This window comes from Coregonus lavaretus (assembly GCF_964263955.1).
Source record: "Coregonus lavaretus genome assembly, chromosome: 35".
NCBI classification, from domain to species: domain Eukaryota; kingdom Metazoa; phylum Chordata; class Actinopteri; order Salmoniformes; family Salmonidae; genus Coregonus; species Coregonus lavaretus.
The window spans coordinates 714,692-734,149 of record NC_140022.1 but is presented as its reverse complement, the minus strand read 5'-3'; the positions used below and the strand labels follow the sequence as shown (position 1 = coordinate 734,149).

Sequence of the window (19,458 nt, the reverse complement as noted above, 5' to 3'; positions counted from 1 at the left end):
GTTGACGCATGTGATGCCTGATATACATGAATAAAAGTGTATTCACCCTGGACATGAGACTTGATTTTTGAACTTTTGAGTCATAAGCTCTTAGTGTTGTCTTGATTAATAAAGTCTGCAATTTTGATAAACTCCCTTATCTACTGGGTGAAAAACCACAGTGTGCCATCAAAGCTGCAATATTTGTGACCTGTTGCCACAAGAAAAGGGCAACCAGTGAAGGACGAACACCATTGTAAATACAATCCATATTTATGTATTTATTTTCCCATTTGTACTTTAACTATTTGCACATTGTTACAACACTGTATATAGACATAATATGACATTTGAAATGTCTTTATTCTTTTGGAACTTCTGAGTGTAATGTTTGCTGTTAATATTTATTGTTATTTCACTTTTGTTTACTATCTACTTCACTTGCGTTGGCAATGTTAACATACGTTTCCCATGCCAATAAAGCCCTTTGAATTGAATTGAATTGAGAGAGAGAGCGAGAGAAGCGACCCCCTTCTCATGTAATGGGGTAGGGCCATTCCAAGGACGCCGCAATGCACGGACCGTGGTAGAGGGGACACAGGAAGTTCCGGGCATGCGCGCACCATTCTTCAGTATAAAGAAAGCATCAGAACTGTGCAGTCAATAAGATAACCTTTGTGTCCGTTTCTATTTATTACTACAGGTATGTAATAGCACGTTTAAACGTTCTAATATCTAAAGAACATGTCATACCATGTTAGGTAACACATCCGTTAAGGTATTATCACGTTTGGCAAAGGTTTGAAGTGTTATTGTTTTGTCAAACCGAGGGAAGAACGTGATAAAAAACAATTTTACAAGTCACATAGCTAGAGACTTTGGGTTTGTCTGAGTGGATGTACATAATTTTCTCATGTTAGTTTAATAAATAATCAATTTATTTGAGATTTCTGAGTTCGTTTTGCGTTATTGGTTTTGTGTAAAATTCCCAAGCTGGTAAAATGGCGGCGTCTTCTCGGTCAGCGTCAACGGACTTCAGTTCAGGCAGTGCGGGTGCATCAAATAGAGACAATTTCACGGTCGCACTACTGTTTTGAAGCAGAATGTAATGATTATCAGTGTTTTACATGTGTAGCAATATTCAGACACATTCAGTTGTTTCTATCTTTTTCTATAAATGTTACTATGGTGTGAACGGAAATACAATTGGTTTTTTATTGAAGTAATAGTGACAACGAGGTTATTCAGGAAAATAGTAAATAGTGCTGCCTAAAACAAACTGTAACCTTACCGTTGTACTAAATGGTTTTTGAGTCATTTATGTGAATTTGGGAAATCTACTATAGTGTAAGTGTATGTACATTGTGTAGCCTAATTTAAAGTGGGTACTTTGTGTCTAATGTGAATTAATTAATGTTTTGTTTTCTATGCTTAGCTACCTGATCTATTGAAATGAGATCAGTGCTTGACTTGGACAGGAGCTCACCAGAGCTGAGTACCTGCACCTCAAATTTCTACGGCTTGAGCTCATGTTCCTCTTATAGAATATTAGCTCAAAGGTATTGTGGGGCTCCTGCACCTAAATATTAACAGTACCGGCACCCAAAATGAGTACCGGCACCTAATTCATTCCAAGTCATGCACTGAATTAGATAATTGAACAAGAATAAATATAATATATTTTTGGAGAAAGGAAGTGCCAGAACTGTCAAGACAATACCTTTTGTGTCTGTTTCTCTTTATTACTACAGGCCGACTCAGATTAAGTCTGAGGCCGGCAACATCAACAGTGAGGACAAGCCCAGCCTGCCTCTCTCCTTCCAACTGAGTCCAAACCTACAGTCACTGGGTCCTGATTGTGACAGTGGAGCCCAGTGTGCACTGCAGGAGCCAGAGATGGCATCAGTGAAGCTGGAAGACTGCAGTCAAACCCTGGAGCTGAATGTCAACATTAAAGATGAAGAAGAGGAGGAGAAGATTGGGAAATCTGTTTCTCATGGTAAGAGCAGGTTCTATCTAACTAAGTTTGTTGTTTGTTCCAACTTCCCACTGTGCATGAAACGTTGCAGTAGAACTGTTTCATGATGAACTGTTTCAATGAGAAGGTAGATGTTATTTCATGCTACTGAGACTTGCATTGTTTGACACCAGTTTTGCTCTATGAAATTAGTCTGTAGTTACTAACCCTTGTGATAGTGAGTGGATGTTATACAGTGCATTCAGAAAGTATTCAGACCTCTTGACTTTTTCCTCATTTTATGTTACAGCCTTATTCTAAAATGGATAAAAAAAATGTTTTCCCTCATGACAAAGCGAAAACAGGGTTTAGACATTTTTGCACATAAAAAAACAAACAAAGCAGAAATAACTTATTTACATAAGTATTCAGACCCTTTGCTATGGGACTTGATATTGAGCTCATGTGCCTCCTGTTTCCATTGATATCTTTGAGATGTTTCAACAACTTGATTGGAGTCCACCTGTGGTAAATTCAATTGATTGGACATGATTTGGAACGGTACATACCTGTCTAGATAAGGTCCCATAGTTGACAGTGCATGTCAGAGCAAAAACCAAGCCATGAGGTCAAAGGAATTGTCCGTAGAGCTCTGAGACAGGATTGTGTCGAGGCACAGATCTGGGGAATGGTCCCAAAACATTTCTGCAGCATTGAAGGTCCCCAAGAACACAGTGGCCTCCATCATTCTTAAATGGAAGACGTTTAGATCTACCAGGGCTCTTCCTAGAGCTGGCCACCCGGCCAAACTGAGAAATACGGTGAGAAGGGCCTTGGTCAGGGAAGGGCCTTGGTCAGGGAAGTGAACCTATGGTCACTCTGACAGAGCTCCAGAGTTCCTCTGTTGAGATGGGAGAACCTTCCAGAAGGACAACCATCTCAGTAGTACTCCATCAATCAGGCCTTTATGGTAGAGTGGCCAGACGGAAGCCACTCCTCAGTAAAAGGCACATGACAGCCCGCTTGGAGTTTGTCAAAAGGCACCTAAAGGACTCTCAGACCATGAGAAACAAGATTCTCTGGTCTGATGAAACCAAGATTGAACTCTTTGGCCTGAATGCCAAGCGTGATGTCTGGAGGAAACCTGGCACCATCACTACCGTGAAGCATGGTGGTGGCAGCATCATGCTGTGGGGATGTTTTTCACTGGCAGGGACTGGGAGACTAGTCAGGATCGAGGGAAAGATGAACAGAGCAAAGTACAGGGAGATCCTTGATGAAAACCTGCTCCAGAGCGCTCAGAGCATCAGACTGTGGTGAAGGTTCACCTTCCAACAGGACAACGACCCTAAGCACACAGCCAAGACAAAGCAGGAGTGGCTTCGAGACAAGTCTCTGAATGTCCTTGAGTGGCCCAGACTTGATCCTGATCGAACATCTCTGGAGAGACCTGAAAATAAGTGTGCAGGATCTGCAGAGAAGAATGGGAGAAACTCCCCAAATACAGGTGTGCCAAGCTTGTAGCATCATACCCAAGAAGGCTCGACACTAATTGCTGCCAAAGGTGCTTCAATAAAGTACTGAGTAAAGGGTCGGAATACTTATAAAAATGTTATTTTTCCGTTATGGGGTATTGTGTGTAGATTTGAGGGGGAAAAAACAATTTAATCAATTTTAGAAAAATGCTGTAACGTAACAAAATGTGGAGAAGGTCAAGAGGTCTGAATACTTTCCGAATGTACTATATGTCAACCGGTACAGCCAATAGAGGACTTAGGTAATTGAACAAAAATAAATATATATATTTTTCGAGAATAAAGAAAGTGCCGGAACTGTCCAGACTAACTTTTGTGTCTGTTTCTCTTTATTACTACAGGCCGACTAGGATTAAGTCTGAGGCCGGTAACATCAACAGTGAGGACAAATCCAGTCTGCCTCTCTCCTTCCACACTGAGACCAAACCTACAGTCACTGGGTCCTGATTGTGACAGTCGAGCCCTGTTTGCACCGCAGGAACCAGATATGGCATCAGTGAAGTTGGAAGACTGCAGTCAAACACTGGAGCTGAATGTCAACATTAAAGATGAAGAAGAGGAGGAGAAGATTGGGAATTCTGTTTCTCAGGGTAAGAGCAGGTTCGTTCCAACTTCCCACTGTGCATGAAAAGTTCCAGTAGAACTGTTTCATGATGAACTGTTTCAATGAGAAGGTAGATGTTATTTCATGCTACTGAGACTAGCATGGATGACACCAGTATTGTTCTATGAATTGAGTCTGTAGTTACTAACCCTTGTGATAGTGAGTGGATGATATACCGAGTGGCGCAGCGGTCTAAGGCACTGCATCTCAGTGCTTGAGGCGTCACTACAGACCCCCTGGTTCGATTTCAGGCTGTATCACAACCGGCCGTGATTGGGAGTCCCATAGGGCAGCGTGCAATTGGCCCAGCGTCGTCCGGGTTTCGGCCGGTGTAGGCCGTCATTGTAAATAAGAATTTGTTCTTAATTGACTTGCCTAGTTAAATAAAAATAAATATACAGTGCATTCAGAAAGTATTCAGACCCCTTGACTTTTTCCACATTTTGTTACGTTACAGCCTTATTCTAAAATGGATTTAATCACGGCCAGTTGTGATACAGCCTGCAATCGAACCAGGGGGTCTGTAGTGACGCCTCAAGCACTGAGATGCAGTGCCAAGTCTCTGAATGTCCTTGAGTGGCCCAGCCAGAGCCCGGACTTGAACATGATCGAACATCTCTGGAGAGACCTGAAAATAAGTGTGCAGGATCTGCAGAGAAGAATGGGAGAAACTCCCTAATTACAGGTGTGCCAAGCTTGTAGCATCATACCCAAGATATGTCCCATCTCGAACAGAACAGCGCCGGAGAAGATGGCTGCCGTTTTACAGCCCTCTAACCAATTGTACTATTATGTGTGTTTTTCCGCGTTATTTGTAATTTCTTTTGTACATAATGTTTCTGCCATCGTCTCTTATAACCAAAAAGAGCTTCTGGATATCAGGACAGCGATTACTCACCTCGTATTGGAAGAAGATTTTTTCTTCAACGAGGCGGCCGCGAAGGATATCTTACAGACACCCGACAAGGCCCAAATCCCCGTCATTCGCGTGAGGAAGAGACAGAGATATCGTGGATGTAGATTGGGGTGCCTTGTAAGGATCCGACGGCGAGCGAGTAAACTGCCTCTTCCATCAATCCTATTAGCCAACGTTCAATCTTTTGAAAATAAAGTGGACGACTTAAGATTACGGTTATCCTACCAACGGGACATTAAAAACTGTAATATCTTCTGTTTCACCGAGTCGTGGCTGAACGACGACAATGATAACATTCAGCTAGCAGGCTATACGCTACATCGGCAGGACAGAACGGCTGACTCCGGTAAGACAAGGGGTGGCGGTCTGTGTATATTTGTAAACAACTGCTGGTGCACAAAATCAAATACTAAGGAAGTCTCGAGGTTTTGCTCGCCTGAGGTAGAGTATCTTATGATAAGCTGTAGACCACACTATTTACCAAGAGAGTTTTCATCTATATTTTTCATAGCTGTCTATTTACCACCACAAACCAATGCTGGAATTAAGATTGCACTGAATGAGTTGTACAAGGCCATTAATCAACAGGAAACCGCTCATCCAGATGCAGCGCTCCTAGTGGCCGGGGACTTTAATGCAGGGAAACTTAAATCCGTTCTACCTAATTTCTACCAGCATGTTAAATGTGCAACCAGAGGGAAAAAAACTCTAGACCACCTTTACTCCACACACAGAGACGCATACAAAGCTCTCCCTCGCCCTCCATTTGGCAAATCTGACCATAACTCTATCCTCCTGATTCCTGCTTATAAGCAAAAACTAAAGCAGGAAGCACCAGTGACTCGGTTAATAAAAAAGTGGTCAGATGACGCAGATGCTAAGCTACAGGACTGTTTTGCTAGCACAGACTGGAACATGTTCCGGGATTCTTCAGACAGCATTGAGGAGTACACCACATCAGTCACTGGCTTCATCAATAAGTGCATCGATGATGTCGTCCCCACAATGCCCCAACCAGAAGCCATGGATTACAGGAAACATCCGCACTGAGCTAAAGGGTAGAGCTGCCGCTTTCAAGGAACGGGACTCTAACCCGGACGCTTATAAGAAATCCCGCTATGACCTCCGACGAACCATCAAACAGGCAAAGAGTCAATACAGGACTAAGATTGAATCGTACTACACTGGCTCTGACGCTCGTCGGATGTGGCAGGGCTTGAAAACTATTACAGACTACAAAGGGAAGCACAGCCGCGAGCTGCCCAGTGACACAAGCCTACCAGACGAGCTAAACCACTTTTATGCTCGCTTCGATGCAAGCAACACTGAAGCATGCATGAGAGCACCAGCTGTTCCGGATGACTATGTGATCACGCTCTCCGTAGCCGATGTGAGTAAGACTTTTAAGCAGGTCAACATTCACAAGGCCGCAGGGCCAGACGGATTACCAGGACGTGTACTCCGAGCATGTGCTGACCAACTGGCAAGTGTCTTCACTGACATTTTTAACATGTCCCTGACTGAGTCTGTAATACCAACATGTTTCAAGCAGACCACCATAGTCCCCGTGCCCAAGGACTCTAAGATAACCTGCCTAAATGACTACCGACCCGTAGCACTGACGTCTGTAGCCATGAAGTGCTTTGAAAGGCTGGTCATGGCTCACATCAACAGCATTATCCCAGAAACCCTAGACCCACTCCAATTTGCATACCGCCCCAACAGATCCACAGATGATGCAATCTCTATTGCACTCCACACTGCCCTTTCCCACCTGGACAAGAGGAACACCTACGTGAGAATGCTATTCATTGACTACAGCTCAGCATTCAACACCATAGTGCCCTCTAAGCTCATCACTAAACTAAGGATCCTGGGACTAAACACCTCCCTCTGCAACTGGATCCTGGACTTCCTGACGGGCCGCCCCCAGGTGGTAAGGGTAGGTAACAACACATCTGCCACACTGATCCTCAACACGGGGGCCCCTCAGGGGTGCGTGCTCAGTCCCCTCCTGTACTCTCTGTTCACCCATGACTGCATGGCCAGGCACGACTCCAACACCATCATTAAGTTTGCCGACGACAAAACAGTGGTAGGCCTGATCACCGACAACGATGAGACAGCCTATAGGGAGGAGGTCAGAGATCTGGCCGTGTGGTGCCAGGACAACAACCTCTCCCTCAACTTGACCAAGACAAAGGAGATGATTGTGGACTGCAGGGAAAAAAAGAGGACTGAGCACGCCCCCATTCTCATCGACGGGGCTGTAGTGGAACAGGTTGAGAGCTTCAAGTTCCTTGGTGTCCACATCACCAACGAACTATCATGGTCCAAACACACCAAGACAGTCGTGAAGAGGGCACGACAAAGCCTATTCCCCCTCAGGAGACTAAAAAGATTTGGCATGGGTCCTCAGATCCTCAAAAAATTCTACAGCTGCACCATCGAGAGCATCCTGACTGGTTGCATCACCGCCTGGTATGGCAACTGCTTGGCCTCCGACCGCAAGGCACTACAGAGGGTAGTGCGTACGGCCCAGTACATCACTGGGGCAAAGCTTCCTGCCATCCAGGACCTCTATACCAGGCGGTGTCAGAGGAAGGCCCTCAAAATTGTCAAAGACTCCAGCCACCCTAGTCATAGACTGTTCTCTCTGCTACCGCACGGCAAGCGGTACCGGAGTGCCAAGTCTAGGTCCAAAAGACTTCTCAACAGCTTCTACCCCCAAGCCATAAGACTCCTGAACAGCTAATCATGGCTACCCGGACTATTTGCACTGCCCCCCCACCCCATCCTTTTTACGCTGCTGCTACTCTGTTAAGTATTTATGCATAGTCACTTTAACTCTACCCACATGTACATATTACCTCAACTACCTCAACTAGCCGGTGCCCCCGCACATTGACTCTGCAACGGTACCCCCCTGTATATATAGCCTCCCTACTGTCACTTTATTTTACTTCTGCTCTTTTTTTTCTCAACACTTTTTTTGTTGTTTTATTTTTACTTTTTTTGTTTAAAATAAATGCACTGTTGGTTAAGGGCTGTAAGTAAGCATTTCACTGTAATGTCTGCACCTGTTGTATTCGGCGCATGTGACCAATACAATTTGATTTGATTTGAAGAAGGCTCGACACTAATTGCTGCCAAAGGTGCTTCAATAAAGCACTGAGTAAAGGGTCGGAATACTTATATAAATGTTATTTTTCCGTTATGGGGTATTGTGTGTAGATTGAGGGGGGAAAAACAATTAAATCAAAAAAATATTAAACGCTGTAATGTAACAAAATGTGGAAAAAGCCAAGGGGTCTGAATACTTTCCAAATGTACTATATGTCACCCGGTACAGCCAGTAGAGGACTTAGATAATTGAACAAAAATAAATATAATATATTCTTCGAGAATAAAGAAAGTGCCAGAACTGTCAAGACAATAACTTTTGTGTCTGTTTCTCTTTATTACTACAGGCCGACTCAGATTAAGTCTGAGGCCGGCAACATCAACAGTGAGGACAAGCCCAGCCTGCCTCTCTCCTTCCACACTGAGACCAAACCTACAGTCACTGGGTCCTGATTGTGACAGTGGAGCCCTGTTTGCACTGCAGGATCCAGAGATGGCATCAGTGAAGCTGGAAGACTGCAGTCAAACACTGGAGCTGAATGTCAACATTAAAGATGAAGAAGAGGAGGAGAAGATTGGGAAATATGTTTCTCATGGTAAGAGCAGGTTCTGTCTAACTCAGTTTGTGTTCTTTCCAACTTTCCTCTGTGCATGAAAAGTTAGTGATAGTGAGTTGAGAATGATCTAGCTCATCATTTTCACTCCATTTACACCTTTTTCACTTTCGACTCTTTTAGAATAGTTTTATTCCAGTTTTGTGTTGTACAGCCTACTGATATGAATACATATGTCACCCGGTACAGCCGGAAGAGGACCCCTTTTGAGCCTGGTTCCGCTTTAGGTTTTTTCCTAGGTTCCTGCTTTCTAGGGACTTTTTCCTAGCAACTGTGCTTCTACATCTGCCATGCTTGCTCTTTGAGGTTTTAGGCTGGATTTCTGTAAAGCACTTTGTGACAACTGCTGATCTTAAAAGGTCTTCATAAAATACATTTGATTGACATGTATATCACACCAACTCACTGGTACTTCTGATGTTCACACAGGAGACAGTGTTGAGACATCCTCTACATCCAGAGAGCAACAGCAGGAAGATCACAGAGCTAAGAGGTCTCACCACTGCCCACATTGTGAGGAGGTTTTCCCATTTCTATCAAAGCTAAAAATACACCTAAAAATACACACAGGAGAGAATCTGTATTCCTGCACTGACTGTGGGAAGAGCTTCACAACATCAACTAAGCTAAAAGTACACCAGAGAACACACACAGGAGAGAAGCCTTACTCCTGCTCTGACTGTGGGAAGAGTTTCTCCCGATTGGATAACTTAAACACACATGAACGTATACATTCAGGAGAGAAGCCTTACTACTGCTCTGACTGTGGAAAATGCTTTAAAACAACAGCTGAGCTAAAAGTTCATCAGAGAACACACACAGGAGAGAAGCCTTACTCCTGCTCTGATTGTGGAAAATGCTTCACAACATCAACTGAGCTAAAAGTTCATCAGAGAACACACACCGGAGAGAAGCCTTACTTCTGCTCTGACTGTGGGGCGAGTTTCTCTCGACTGGGCAACTTAAAACTACATGAACGTATACATACAGGAGAGAAGCCTTACTCCTGCTCTGATTGTGTAAAATGCTTCACAACATCAAATGAGCTAAAAGTTCATCAGAGAACACACACAGGAGAGAAGCCTTACTCCTGCTCTTATTGTGTAAAATGCTTCACAAGATCAAATGAGCTAAAAGTTCATCAGAGAACACACACAGGAGAGAAGCCTTACTCCTGCTCTTACTGTAGGAAGAGTTTCTCTCAACCGAGCCACTTAAAAAGACACCAAGGTATACATAAAGGAGATAAGCCTCATCAGTTCTCTCAGACCAGCTAAGATTAGTAACTCCTTCACTTAATTCTCATCTCATAAAAGAAGTGGTAGTGGATTGGATAAAATGAAGAAAGCATAGAACACTCTATTGTAATCCTATTGTTTCTCACTGTGAGAGAACTGTGCAGAGGAAAGGAACTGTTATAGAATGTTAGCCTCTCTTTACTTTACTGATCAGTGTGCACCTTGTCAGTTTTGCTGTGTTTAGATAGCTTCTACTGTAAAGGTATTGAGATGACCTTGGATTTGTCCTTAGGGTTGAATACCCTCTTTGAGGCTTCTCATGTTGAAACAATGTAGTCTGATGGTTAACTGGGTGGTACTGCTTATTTCTGCAGTTTTCTATGGGAATGAGCTAGTAGACACAACATGTATCAGATAGAGATGGTGTGATGATCAGTTTGCACCGTTTGGTGGGTATTATGTTTTGATACCTAACTACTTCTTTAATGATACACAAGTTATGAAACGAGGACATGTTTATTAAATTGTCTTCTAAAACTAGATTAATTATTTTATTAATTGATGATGAATATGTTTGGATAACTGCATTCAAGCCAACTTAATTGATCTGCCAATGAAAAATAAAGTTACATGAATTTGTACTGGTCAACCTCTTCTCTTTTGTATTCAGTTCTTTCATATTAAATCTGACAGTATGAATGGTTCTTATGGTTGTATTCAGTTCTTCCATATTAGATCTGACAGTATGAATGGTACTTTATGGTTGTATTCAGTTCTTCCATATTATATCTGACAGTATGAATGGAAGGACACACAGGAGAGAAGCCTTACTGCTGCTCTGAGTTTCTCTCAAAAGAGCAACTTAAAAAACACACCAAAGTATACATCAAGCAGAAAAGCCTCATCAGTTCTCTCAGACCAGTTAAGATAAAAGTCACTTCATTCTCATCTCATAAAGGAAAGTGGTAACCGTGAATTTGATAACATTAAGAAAGAGTAACACTATTGTAATCCTATTGTTTGTCACTGTGAGAGAACTGTGCAGAGGAAAGGGAACGTTATAGAATGTTAGCCTCACTTTACTTTACTGATCAGTGTTCACCTGGTCAGTTTTGGTGTGTTTTGTTAACTTCTACTGTAATGATATTGAGGTTACCATGGATTTGCCCCAGGGAAGAATGAGCTAGTAGACACATGTATCAGATAGAGATGGTGTGATGATCAGTTTTCACCATTAGTTTTTTGTGGATTTTTTTATATTACTAAACAATTTTTGTTTAATGATGCACAGGCTATGAAACGACTACATATGTTTATTACATTTTCCAGTACCAGTCAAAAGTTTGGACACACCTACTCATTCAAGGGTTCTTTATTTTTACTATTTTCTACATTGTAGAATAATAGTGAAGACATCAAATAACACATGGAATCATGTAGTAACCAAAAAGGTGTTAAACAAATCAAAATATATTTTATATTTGAGATTATTCAAATAGCCACCCTTTGCCTTGATGACAGCTTTACACACTTGGTATTCTCTCTACAAGCTTTATGATGTAGTCACCTGGAATGCATTTCAATTAACAGGGGTGCCATCTTAAAAGTTAATTTGTGGAATTTCTTTCCTTCTTAATGTGTTTGAGCCAATCAGTTGTGTTGTGACAAGGTAGGGGTGGTATACAGAAGATAGCCCAATTTGGTAAAAGACCAAGTCCATATTATGGCAAGAACAGCTCAAATAAGCAAAGAGAAACGCCAGTCCATCATTACTTTAAGACATGAAGGTCAGTCAATACGGAACATTTCAAGAAAGTGCAGTCGCAAAATCCATCAAGCGCTATAATGAAACTGTATCTCATGAGGACCGCCACAGGAATGGAAGACCCAGAGTTACCTCTGCTGCAGAGGATACGTTCATTAGAGTTACCAGCCTCAGAAATTGCAGCCCAAATAAAAGCTTCACAGAGATCAAGTAACAGACACATCTCAACATCAACTGTTCAGAGGAGACCGTGTGAATCAGGCCTTCATGGTCGAATTGCTGCAAAGAAACCACTAAGAAAAGACACCAATAATAATAAAATACTTGCTTGGGCCAAGAAACACGAGCAATGGACATTAGACCAGTGGAAATGTGTCCTTTGGTCTGGAGTCCAAATTGGAGATCTTTGGTTCCAACCACCGCATCTTTGTGAGACAATAAATGCCACAAAATCCACCTTTTTTACAATCAGTGTATCAGGACCATCATTTCAACATCAGTAGGACCAATCTACCTTGTTTTATTAGGGGTCTAAGGCAATATTAGTTGTGGATATTGTGGCATTTATTGCGCAGGTGATTCATTGTGTTGCCCTAACGAACAAGAAGTCTAAGAAACTGGACATAATTGTATGTGCGGCTGAAAGGGTTTTGGGTCATCAGGAATTAACAACCAAAGCATTGCAGGCAGTGGTTGTCGGTGCCGTTTAAGACGAGGGAGGACAATTTTTTTCCTGAAAATCACATTGTAGGATTTTTAATGAATTTATTTGCAAATTATGGTGGAAAATAAGTATTTGGTCACCTACAAACAAGCAAGATTTCTGGCTCTCACAGACCTGTAACTTCTTCTTTAAGAGGCTCCTCTGTCCTCCACTCGTTACCTGTATTAATGGCACCTGTTTGAACTTGTTATCAGTATAAAAGACACCTGTTCACAACCTCAAACAGTCACACTCCAAACTCCACTATGGCCAAGACCAAAGAGCTGTCAAAGGACACCAGAAACAAAATTGTAGACCTGCACCAGGCTGGGAAGACTGAATCTGCAATAGGTAAGCAGCTTGGTTTGAAGAAATCAACTGTGGGAGCAATTATTAGGAAATGGAAGACATACAAGACCACTGATAATCTCCCTCGATCTGGGGCTCCACGCAAGATCTCACCCCGTGGGGTCAAAATGATCACAAGAACGGTGAGCAAAAATCCCAGAACCACACGGGGGGACCTAGTGAATGACCTGCAGAGAGCTGGGACCAAAGTAACAGCCTACCATCAGTAACACACTACGCCGCCAGGGACTCAAATCCTGCAGTGCCAGACGTGTCCCCCTGCTTAAGCCAGTACATGTCCAGGCCCGTCTGAAGTTTGCTAGAGTGCATTTGGATGATCCAGAAGAGGATTGGGAGAATGTCATATGGTCAGATGAAACCAAAATATAACATTTTGGTAAAAACTCAACTCGTCGTGTTTGGAGGACAAAGAATGCTGAGTTGCATCCAAAGAACACCATACCTACTGTGAAGCATGGGGGTGGAAACATCATGCTTTGGGGCTGTTTTTCTGCAAAGGGACCAGGACGACTGATCCGTGTAAAGGAAAGAATTAATGGGGCCATGTATCGTGAGATTTTGAGTGAAAACCTCCTTCCATCAGCAAGGGCATTGAAGATGAAACGTGGCTGGGTCTTTCAGCATGACAATGATCCCAAACACACCGCCCGGGCAACAAAGGAGTGGCTTCGTAAGAAGCATTTCAAGGTCCTGGATTGGCCTAGCCAGTCTCCAGATCTCAACCCCATAGAAAATCTTTGGAGGGAGTTGAAAGTCTGTGTTGCCCAGCGACAGCCCCAAAACATCACTGCTCTAGAGGAGATCTGCATGGAGGAATGGGCCAAAAGATCAGCAACAGTGTGTGAAAACCTTATGAAGACTTACAGAAAACGTTTGACCTGTGTCATTGCCAACAAAGGGTATATAACAAAGTATTGAGAAACTTTTGTTATTGACCAAATACTTATTTTCCACCATAATTTGCAAATAAATTCATTAAAAATCCTACAATGTGATGTTCTGGATTTTCTTTTGTCATTTTGTCTGTCATAGTTGACATGTACCTATGATGAAAATTACAGGCCTCTCTCATCTTTTTAAGTGGGAGAACTTGCACATTTGGTGGCTGACTAAATACTTTTTTTCCCCACTGTACATGATACTCAAATTGTCCCTATACCCCGTATGAGGTTGCTACAACCTAGCCTATGAATGAAAGTTTACAACATAGACGCACAGGTCGTGAGAAAGATTTTAGGTGACAGACAGTGGCACATTCAATACCGCCTTACACACTCTTGCCTGTATATAGCTTATCTATGGTGTAATCATTAGTCCAACAGTTGCAAACAAGAGTTTCTATTGGACAAATTCAGGTATGTTTATCCCCGTTTCATTCCGTTTACTTCCATTTAAGAAACGTTTTTCAACAGAATCGGAGGAATGAATACACCCTGATCACACACAAACAGTTCACTTTCATAGCCAAACAGGTTGTTGTATTCCTTCTCGCATCTAAACGCTCTCCTCCTCTCACCTTTTCCCTTCACTTGTGAACAACACAAATACCTTTCCAAGCCAAACCATCATATCATAACCGCTACACACAGCCTACAGTGTTGTCACCATATTAGCTAAAGTAATGTCATAGTAACATAGCTAATAGAACTAACACGTTAATAAACCTGCTACAATCATGCAGTACAGTGTACAGTCAGTAAGCAGTTTAGCAGTTATACTAAATATATACAAAAACTTACCAATAAATTAGTAAAACCAAAAGCTTACCTTGACTTGGAAGAGTTCCAGTGTTAGATAGTCATAGCCAGCTAGCTAACATAGCATCCCTCTGTTTGAGCCGGGTGTTTGAGTAGGCTAAACTAGCCAGCTGCATTTGCTAGCTAAGTAAGTGAAAGTAAAAAATAAAAAATAAAAATCTCTCTCGCTCCATTTTTGAAGAAGTCAATTTGTTAAAAACTGTTCAACTATTGTCTTTCTCTCTCTTTGAGTCAACTACTCACTATATTTTATGCACTGCAGTGCTAGCTAGCTGTAGCTTATGCTTTCAGTACTAGATTCATTCTCTGATCCTTTGATTTGGTGGACAACATGTCAGTTCATGCTGCAAGAGCTCAGATACAGTGAGGGGAAAAAGTATTTGATCCCCTGCTGATTTTGAACGTTTGCCCACTGACAAATAAATGATCAATCTATAATTTTAATGGTAGGTTTATTTGAACAGTGAGAGACAGAATAACAACAAAAATTCCAGAAAAACGCATGTCAAAAATGTTATAAATTGATTTGCATTTTAATGAGGGAAATAAGTATTTGACCCCCTCCCAATCAGAAAGATTTCTGGCTCCCAGGTGTCTTTTATACAGGTAACGAGCTGAGATTAGGAGCACACTCTTAAAGGGAGTGCTCCTAATCTCAGTTTGTTACCTGTATAAAAGACACCTGTCCACAGAAGCAATCAATCAATCAGATTCCAAACTCTCCACCATGGCCAAGACCAAAGAGCTCTCCAAGGATGTCAGGGACAAGATTGTAGACTTACACAAGGCTGGAATGGGCTACAAGAACAGTTGGTGCGATTATTCGCAAATGGAAGAAACACAAAATAACTATCAATCTCCCTCGTCCTGAGGCACCATGCAAGATCTCACCTCGTGGAGTTGCAATGATCATGAGAACGGTGAGGAATCAGCCCAGAACTACACGGGAGGATCTTGTCAATGATCTCAAGGCAGCTGGGACCATAGTCACCAAGAAAACAATTGGTAACACACTACGCCGTGAAACACTGAAATCCTGCAGTGCCTGCAATGTCCCCGTGCTCAAGAAAGCACATATACAGGGTCATCTATGTTTGCCAATGATCATCTGAATGATTCAGAGGTGAACTGGGTGAAAGTGTTGTGGTCAGATGAGACCAAAATCGAGCTCTTTGGCAATAACTCAACTCGCCATGTTTGGAGGAGGAGGAATGCTGCCTATGACCCCAAGAACACCATCCCCACCATCAAACATGGTGGTGGAAACATTATACTTTGGGGTGTTTTTCTGCTAAGGAGACAGGACAACTTCACTGCATCAAAGGGACGATGGACGGGGCCATGTACTGTCAAATCTTGGGTGAGAACCTCCTTCCCTCAGCCAGGGCATTGAAAATGGGTCGTGGATGGGTATTCCAGCATGACAATGATCCAAAACACACGGCCAAGGCAACAAAGGAGTGGCTCAAGAAGAAGCAAATTAAGGTCCTGGAGTGGCCTAACCAGTCTCCAGACCTTAATCCCATATAAGATCTGTGGAGGGAGCTGAAGGTTCGAGTTGCCAAACGTCAGCCTCGAAACTTTAATGACTTGGAGAAGATCTGCAAAGAGAAGTGGAACAAAATCCCTCCTGAGATGTGTGCAAACCTGGTGGCCAACTACAAGAAACATCTGACCTCTGTGATTGCCAACAAGGGTTTTGCCACCAAGTACTAAGTCATGTTTTGCAGAGGGGTCAAATACTTATTTCCCTCATTAAAATGCAAATCAATTTATAACATTTTTGACATGTGTTTTTCTGGATTTTGTTGTTGTTATTCTGTCTCTCACTGTTCAAATAAACCTACCATTAAAATGATAGACTGATAACTTCTTTGTCAGTGGGCAAACGTACAGGGGATCAAATACTTTTTTCCCTCACTCTACCATAGAAGAAGAAGAAACAGCAATCTGACAATCTCTGTCTTTCACTCAGTACAACACCACCCAGGAGAGGCCTGCTGCCTGCCGTGGGTTGACCATGGACCGTTCCTCAAGGACTTTTACATTTTTTATTTCTGGACTTGTCCAGTTGGGACTTTTAGTCATTGCTAAACAAAGATTGTGGAACACCCTGCTGTCAGTTTGGAAGGTCTACATATCTTGTAACCACTCATTCATACAAACTGATACAAATGCAAGAACTGACATTCACTTATCTATGTCCCATTCTTCAATCTGGTCTTTGATATACAAAGTGTACAAAACATTAGGAACACCTTCCTAATATTGCATTGCACCCCCTTTTGCCCTCAGAACAGCCTCAATTCGTTGGGGCATGGACTCTACAAGGTGTCGAAAGCGTTCCACAGGGATGCTGGCCCATGTTGACTCCAATGCTTCTCAGTTGTATCAAATTGGCTGGATGTCCTTTGGGTGTTGGACCATTCTTGATACACACAGGAAAATGTTGAGCGTCAAAAACCCAGCAGCGGTGCAGTTCTTGACACACTCAAACTGGTGCGCCTGGCACCTACTACCATACTGTCACGGTTTCGGCCGAGGCTGCCTCTCTTCCTTGCTCGGGCAGGCTTCGGCGTTCGTTGTCTCCGGAATACTAGCTGCCACCGTTGCATGTTTCTATGTTCGTTTGCTTTTGTCTGTTTGTTGTGACACCTGTTATCGTTTAGTGTAATTAGTGTCCTATAAGTTTCTCATTGTGTTTGTCTAGTGTTGTGTGTGATTGATTTATTTCTGTCGTGTGTTTGCTTGTAGGAATTACTTATTCGCTCGGTTGAGCTTTACTCCACTGTGTTGGAGCGTTTTACACATCTGTTGTAATGCGCCTTTTGTTTTGTCGCCTACGTGCGTAGTTTCGCCTTCGGGCAAGTTTGTTCTATTTTTCCTTGTTGGAAATTTCACTAAAGTCTTTTGGACTATACTTCGGTGTCCTGCGCTTGATTCCACCACTACACCCACCTACAGCATTACTGACAAAATCACACACCATCAAGAATGGAATCAGCAGGAGCCGCAGCAGCCCAGGCGACGCTGGAGGACAGGGTCCGTGAACAGAGTGACCAGATCCTGCAGATGGGGTCCGCACTGCAGGAGGTGATCACCACCATCCGAGGCTGGGGGACTCCTCCACCGCCATCCTCTCAGCCAGCACCATCGGCAAGTCAGCCCATTCCCGCTCCGGAACCCAGAGGAGTTCGACTCTCGCTCCCGAGGGCCTACGATGGGACCGCGGCCGGGTGTCAGGGATTCCTTCTCCAGGTGGAGCTTTACCTGGCCACCGTGCACCCGGCGCCCTCGGGACATGAGAGCGTGTCCGCCCTGATCTCCTGCCTTTCCGGGAAGGCGTTGGAATGGGCCAACGCAGAGTGGAGGAGGATCGACGCGAACACCATCACCTACGACGAGTTCTCCCGCCGCTTCAGGGCGGTGTTTGACCATCCCCCGGAGGGGAAAGCGGCAGGGGAGCGTCTGGTCTTCCTCCGGCAGGGGAAGAGGAGTGCCCAGGAGTTCGCCTTAGAATTCCGTACTCTAGCGGCGGATGCAGGGTGGAATGAGCGGGCTCTCATCGATCACTACAGATGTAGTCTACACGAGGACGTCCGTAGGGAGCTGGCCTGTAGGGACACCAGCCTCTCGTTCGACCAGTTGGTCGACATGTCCATCAGGCTGGATAACCTGCTAGCTACCCGCGGACGTTCCGAGGGGGGTCCGTCCATTTCACCCTCCAGCGCCTCCGAGCCGTGCCCCATGGAGCTCGGGGGCGCTGGCGCTAGAGAGAGGAGGGGTCGGCTTACGAGGAGGTCCATCTCCTGCACCAACTGTGGTCGGGGAGGACACACCGCGGCTAGGTGCTGGGGATGGCCTCCTAGGGGAGAGGACGACAGGTCCCGCACTGGGGAGTCCTTCCAGGTGAGTAGGCGCCCCACTCACCCAGAGCTCTCTGTTGCACATTTCTGTATACCTGTGCGTTTTCCACAGGTAGCACCTCATTCCCAGCATAAGGCGCTGGTAGATTCAGGCGCGGCTGGGAATTTTGTTGATAAGAAGTTTTGTTTAGCCTTAGGGATTCCCCTTCTCCCTGTTGATGTCCCTTTCCCCGTTCATGCCCTAGATAGCCGTCCGTTGGGTGCGGGCTTGATCAGGGAGGTCACTGCGCCACTTAGGATGTGTGCGCAGGGGGGTCATCAGGAGATGATTCAGCTATTTCTGATCGACTCGCCTGTGTATCCGGTGGTGCTGGGCATGCCCTGGTTGAGTACCCATAACCCATCTATTTCGTGGCAGGAGAGGGCTCTGATGGAGTGGTCTGCCCAGTGTGTGGGTCGATGTTTAGGCGTTTCCGTAGGGGCTACCTCGGTGGAGAGTCCAAACCAGGTGCCCGCATTGTACGTTCCCCCTGAGTATGGGGATTTGGCTATTGCGTTTAGTAAGTCGAGGGCGACGCGGTTGCCGCCCCATAGGCAGGGGGATTGTGCGATAGACCTCCAGGCAGGAGCTGCGCTCCCACGGAGCCATGTGTATCCTCTGTCTCAGGAGGAGAAGAAAGCTATGGAGACTTACATAGACGAATCTCTGAGACAAGGATACATACGGCCTTCCACTTCCCCTGCGTCCTCGAGTTTCTTTTTTGTGAAGAAAAAGGATGGTGGGTTACGCCCGTGCATCGATTACCATGGTCTCAATCAGATCACGGTGAAGTACAGTTATCCACTCCCGCTGATTGCGACCATGACTGAGTCATTGCATGGGGCGCGTTTCTTCACTAAATTAGATCTCAGGAGCGCGTACAACTTGGTGCGCATCAGGGAGGGCGATGAATGGAAGACAGCCTTTAGTACCACCTCGGGCCATTACGAGTATCTTGTCATGCCATACGGGTTGATGAACGCTCCGTCAGT

The 19,458-nt window shown here is 44.2% G+C and overlaps 1 protein-coding gene across 2 annotated transcripts; it reads left to right on the top strand.

Annotated features, from left to right (window-relative positions):
• Positions 1 to 603: 603 nt before the first annotated feature.
• Positions 604 to 10,620, top strand: LOC311109474 (uncharacterized protein). Of its 2 annotated transcripts, none has more exons than XM_084152390.1 (5): positions 604 to 682; positions 1,731 to 1,978; positions 3,813 to 4,061; positions 8,462 to 8,710; positions 9,158 to 10,620. In XM_084152390.1, exons 2-5 carry the CDS (start codon positions 1,876 to 1,878, stop codon positions 10,003 to 10,005), a joined length of 1,449 nt encoding a protein of 482 aa, XP_084008516.1. In that variant the 5' UTR covers positions 604 to 682; positions 1,731 to 1,875; the 3' UTR covers positions 10,006 to 10,620. The 2 variants fall into 2 exon arrangements, with proteins under 2 accessions (XP_084008516.1, XP_084008515.1); XM_084152389.1 differs by lacking the exon at positions 604 to 682 and adding an exon at positions 1,415 to 1,538.
• Positions 10,621 to 19,458: the final 8,838 nt, after the last annotated feature.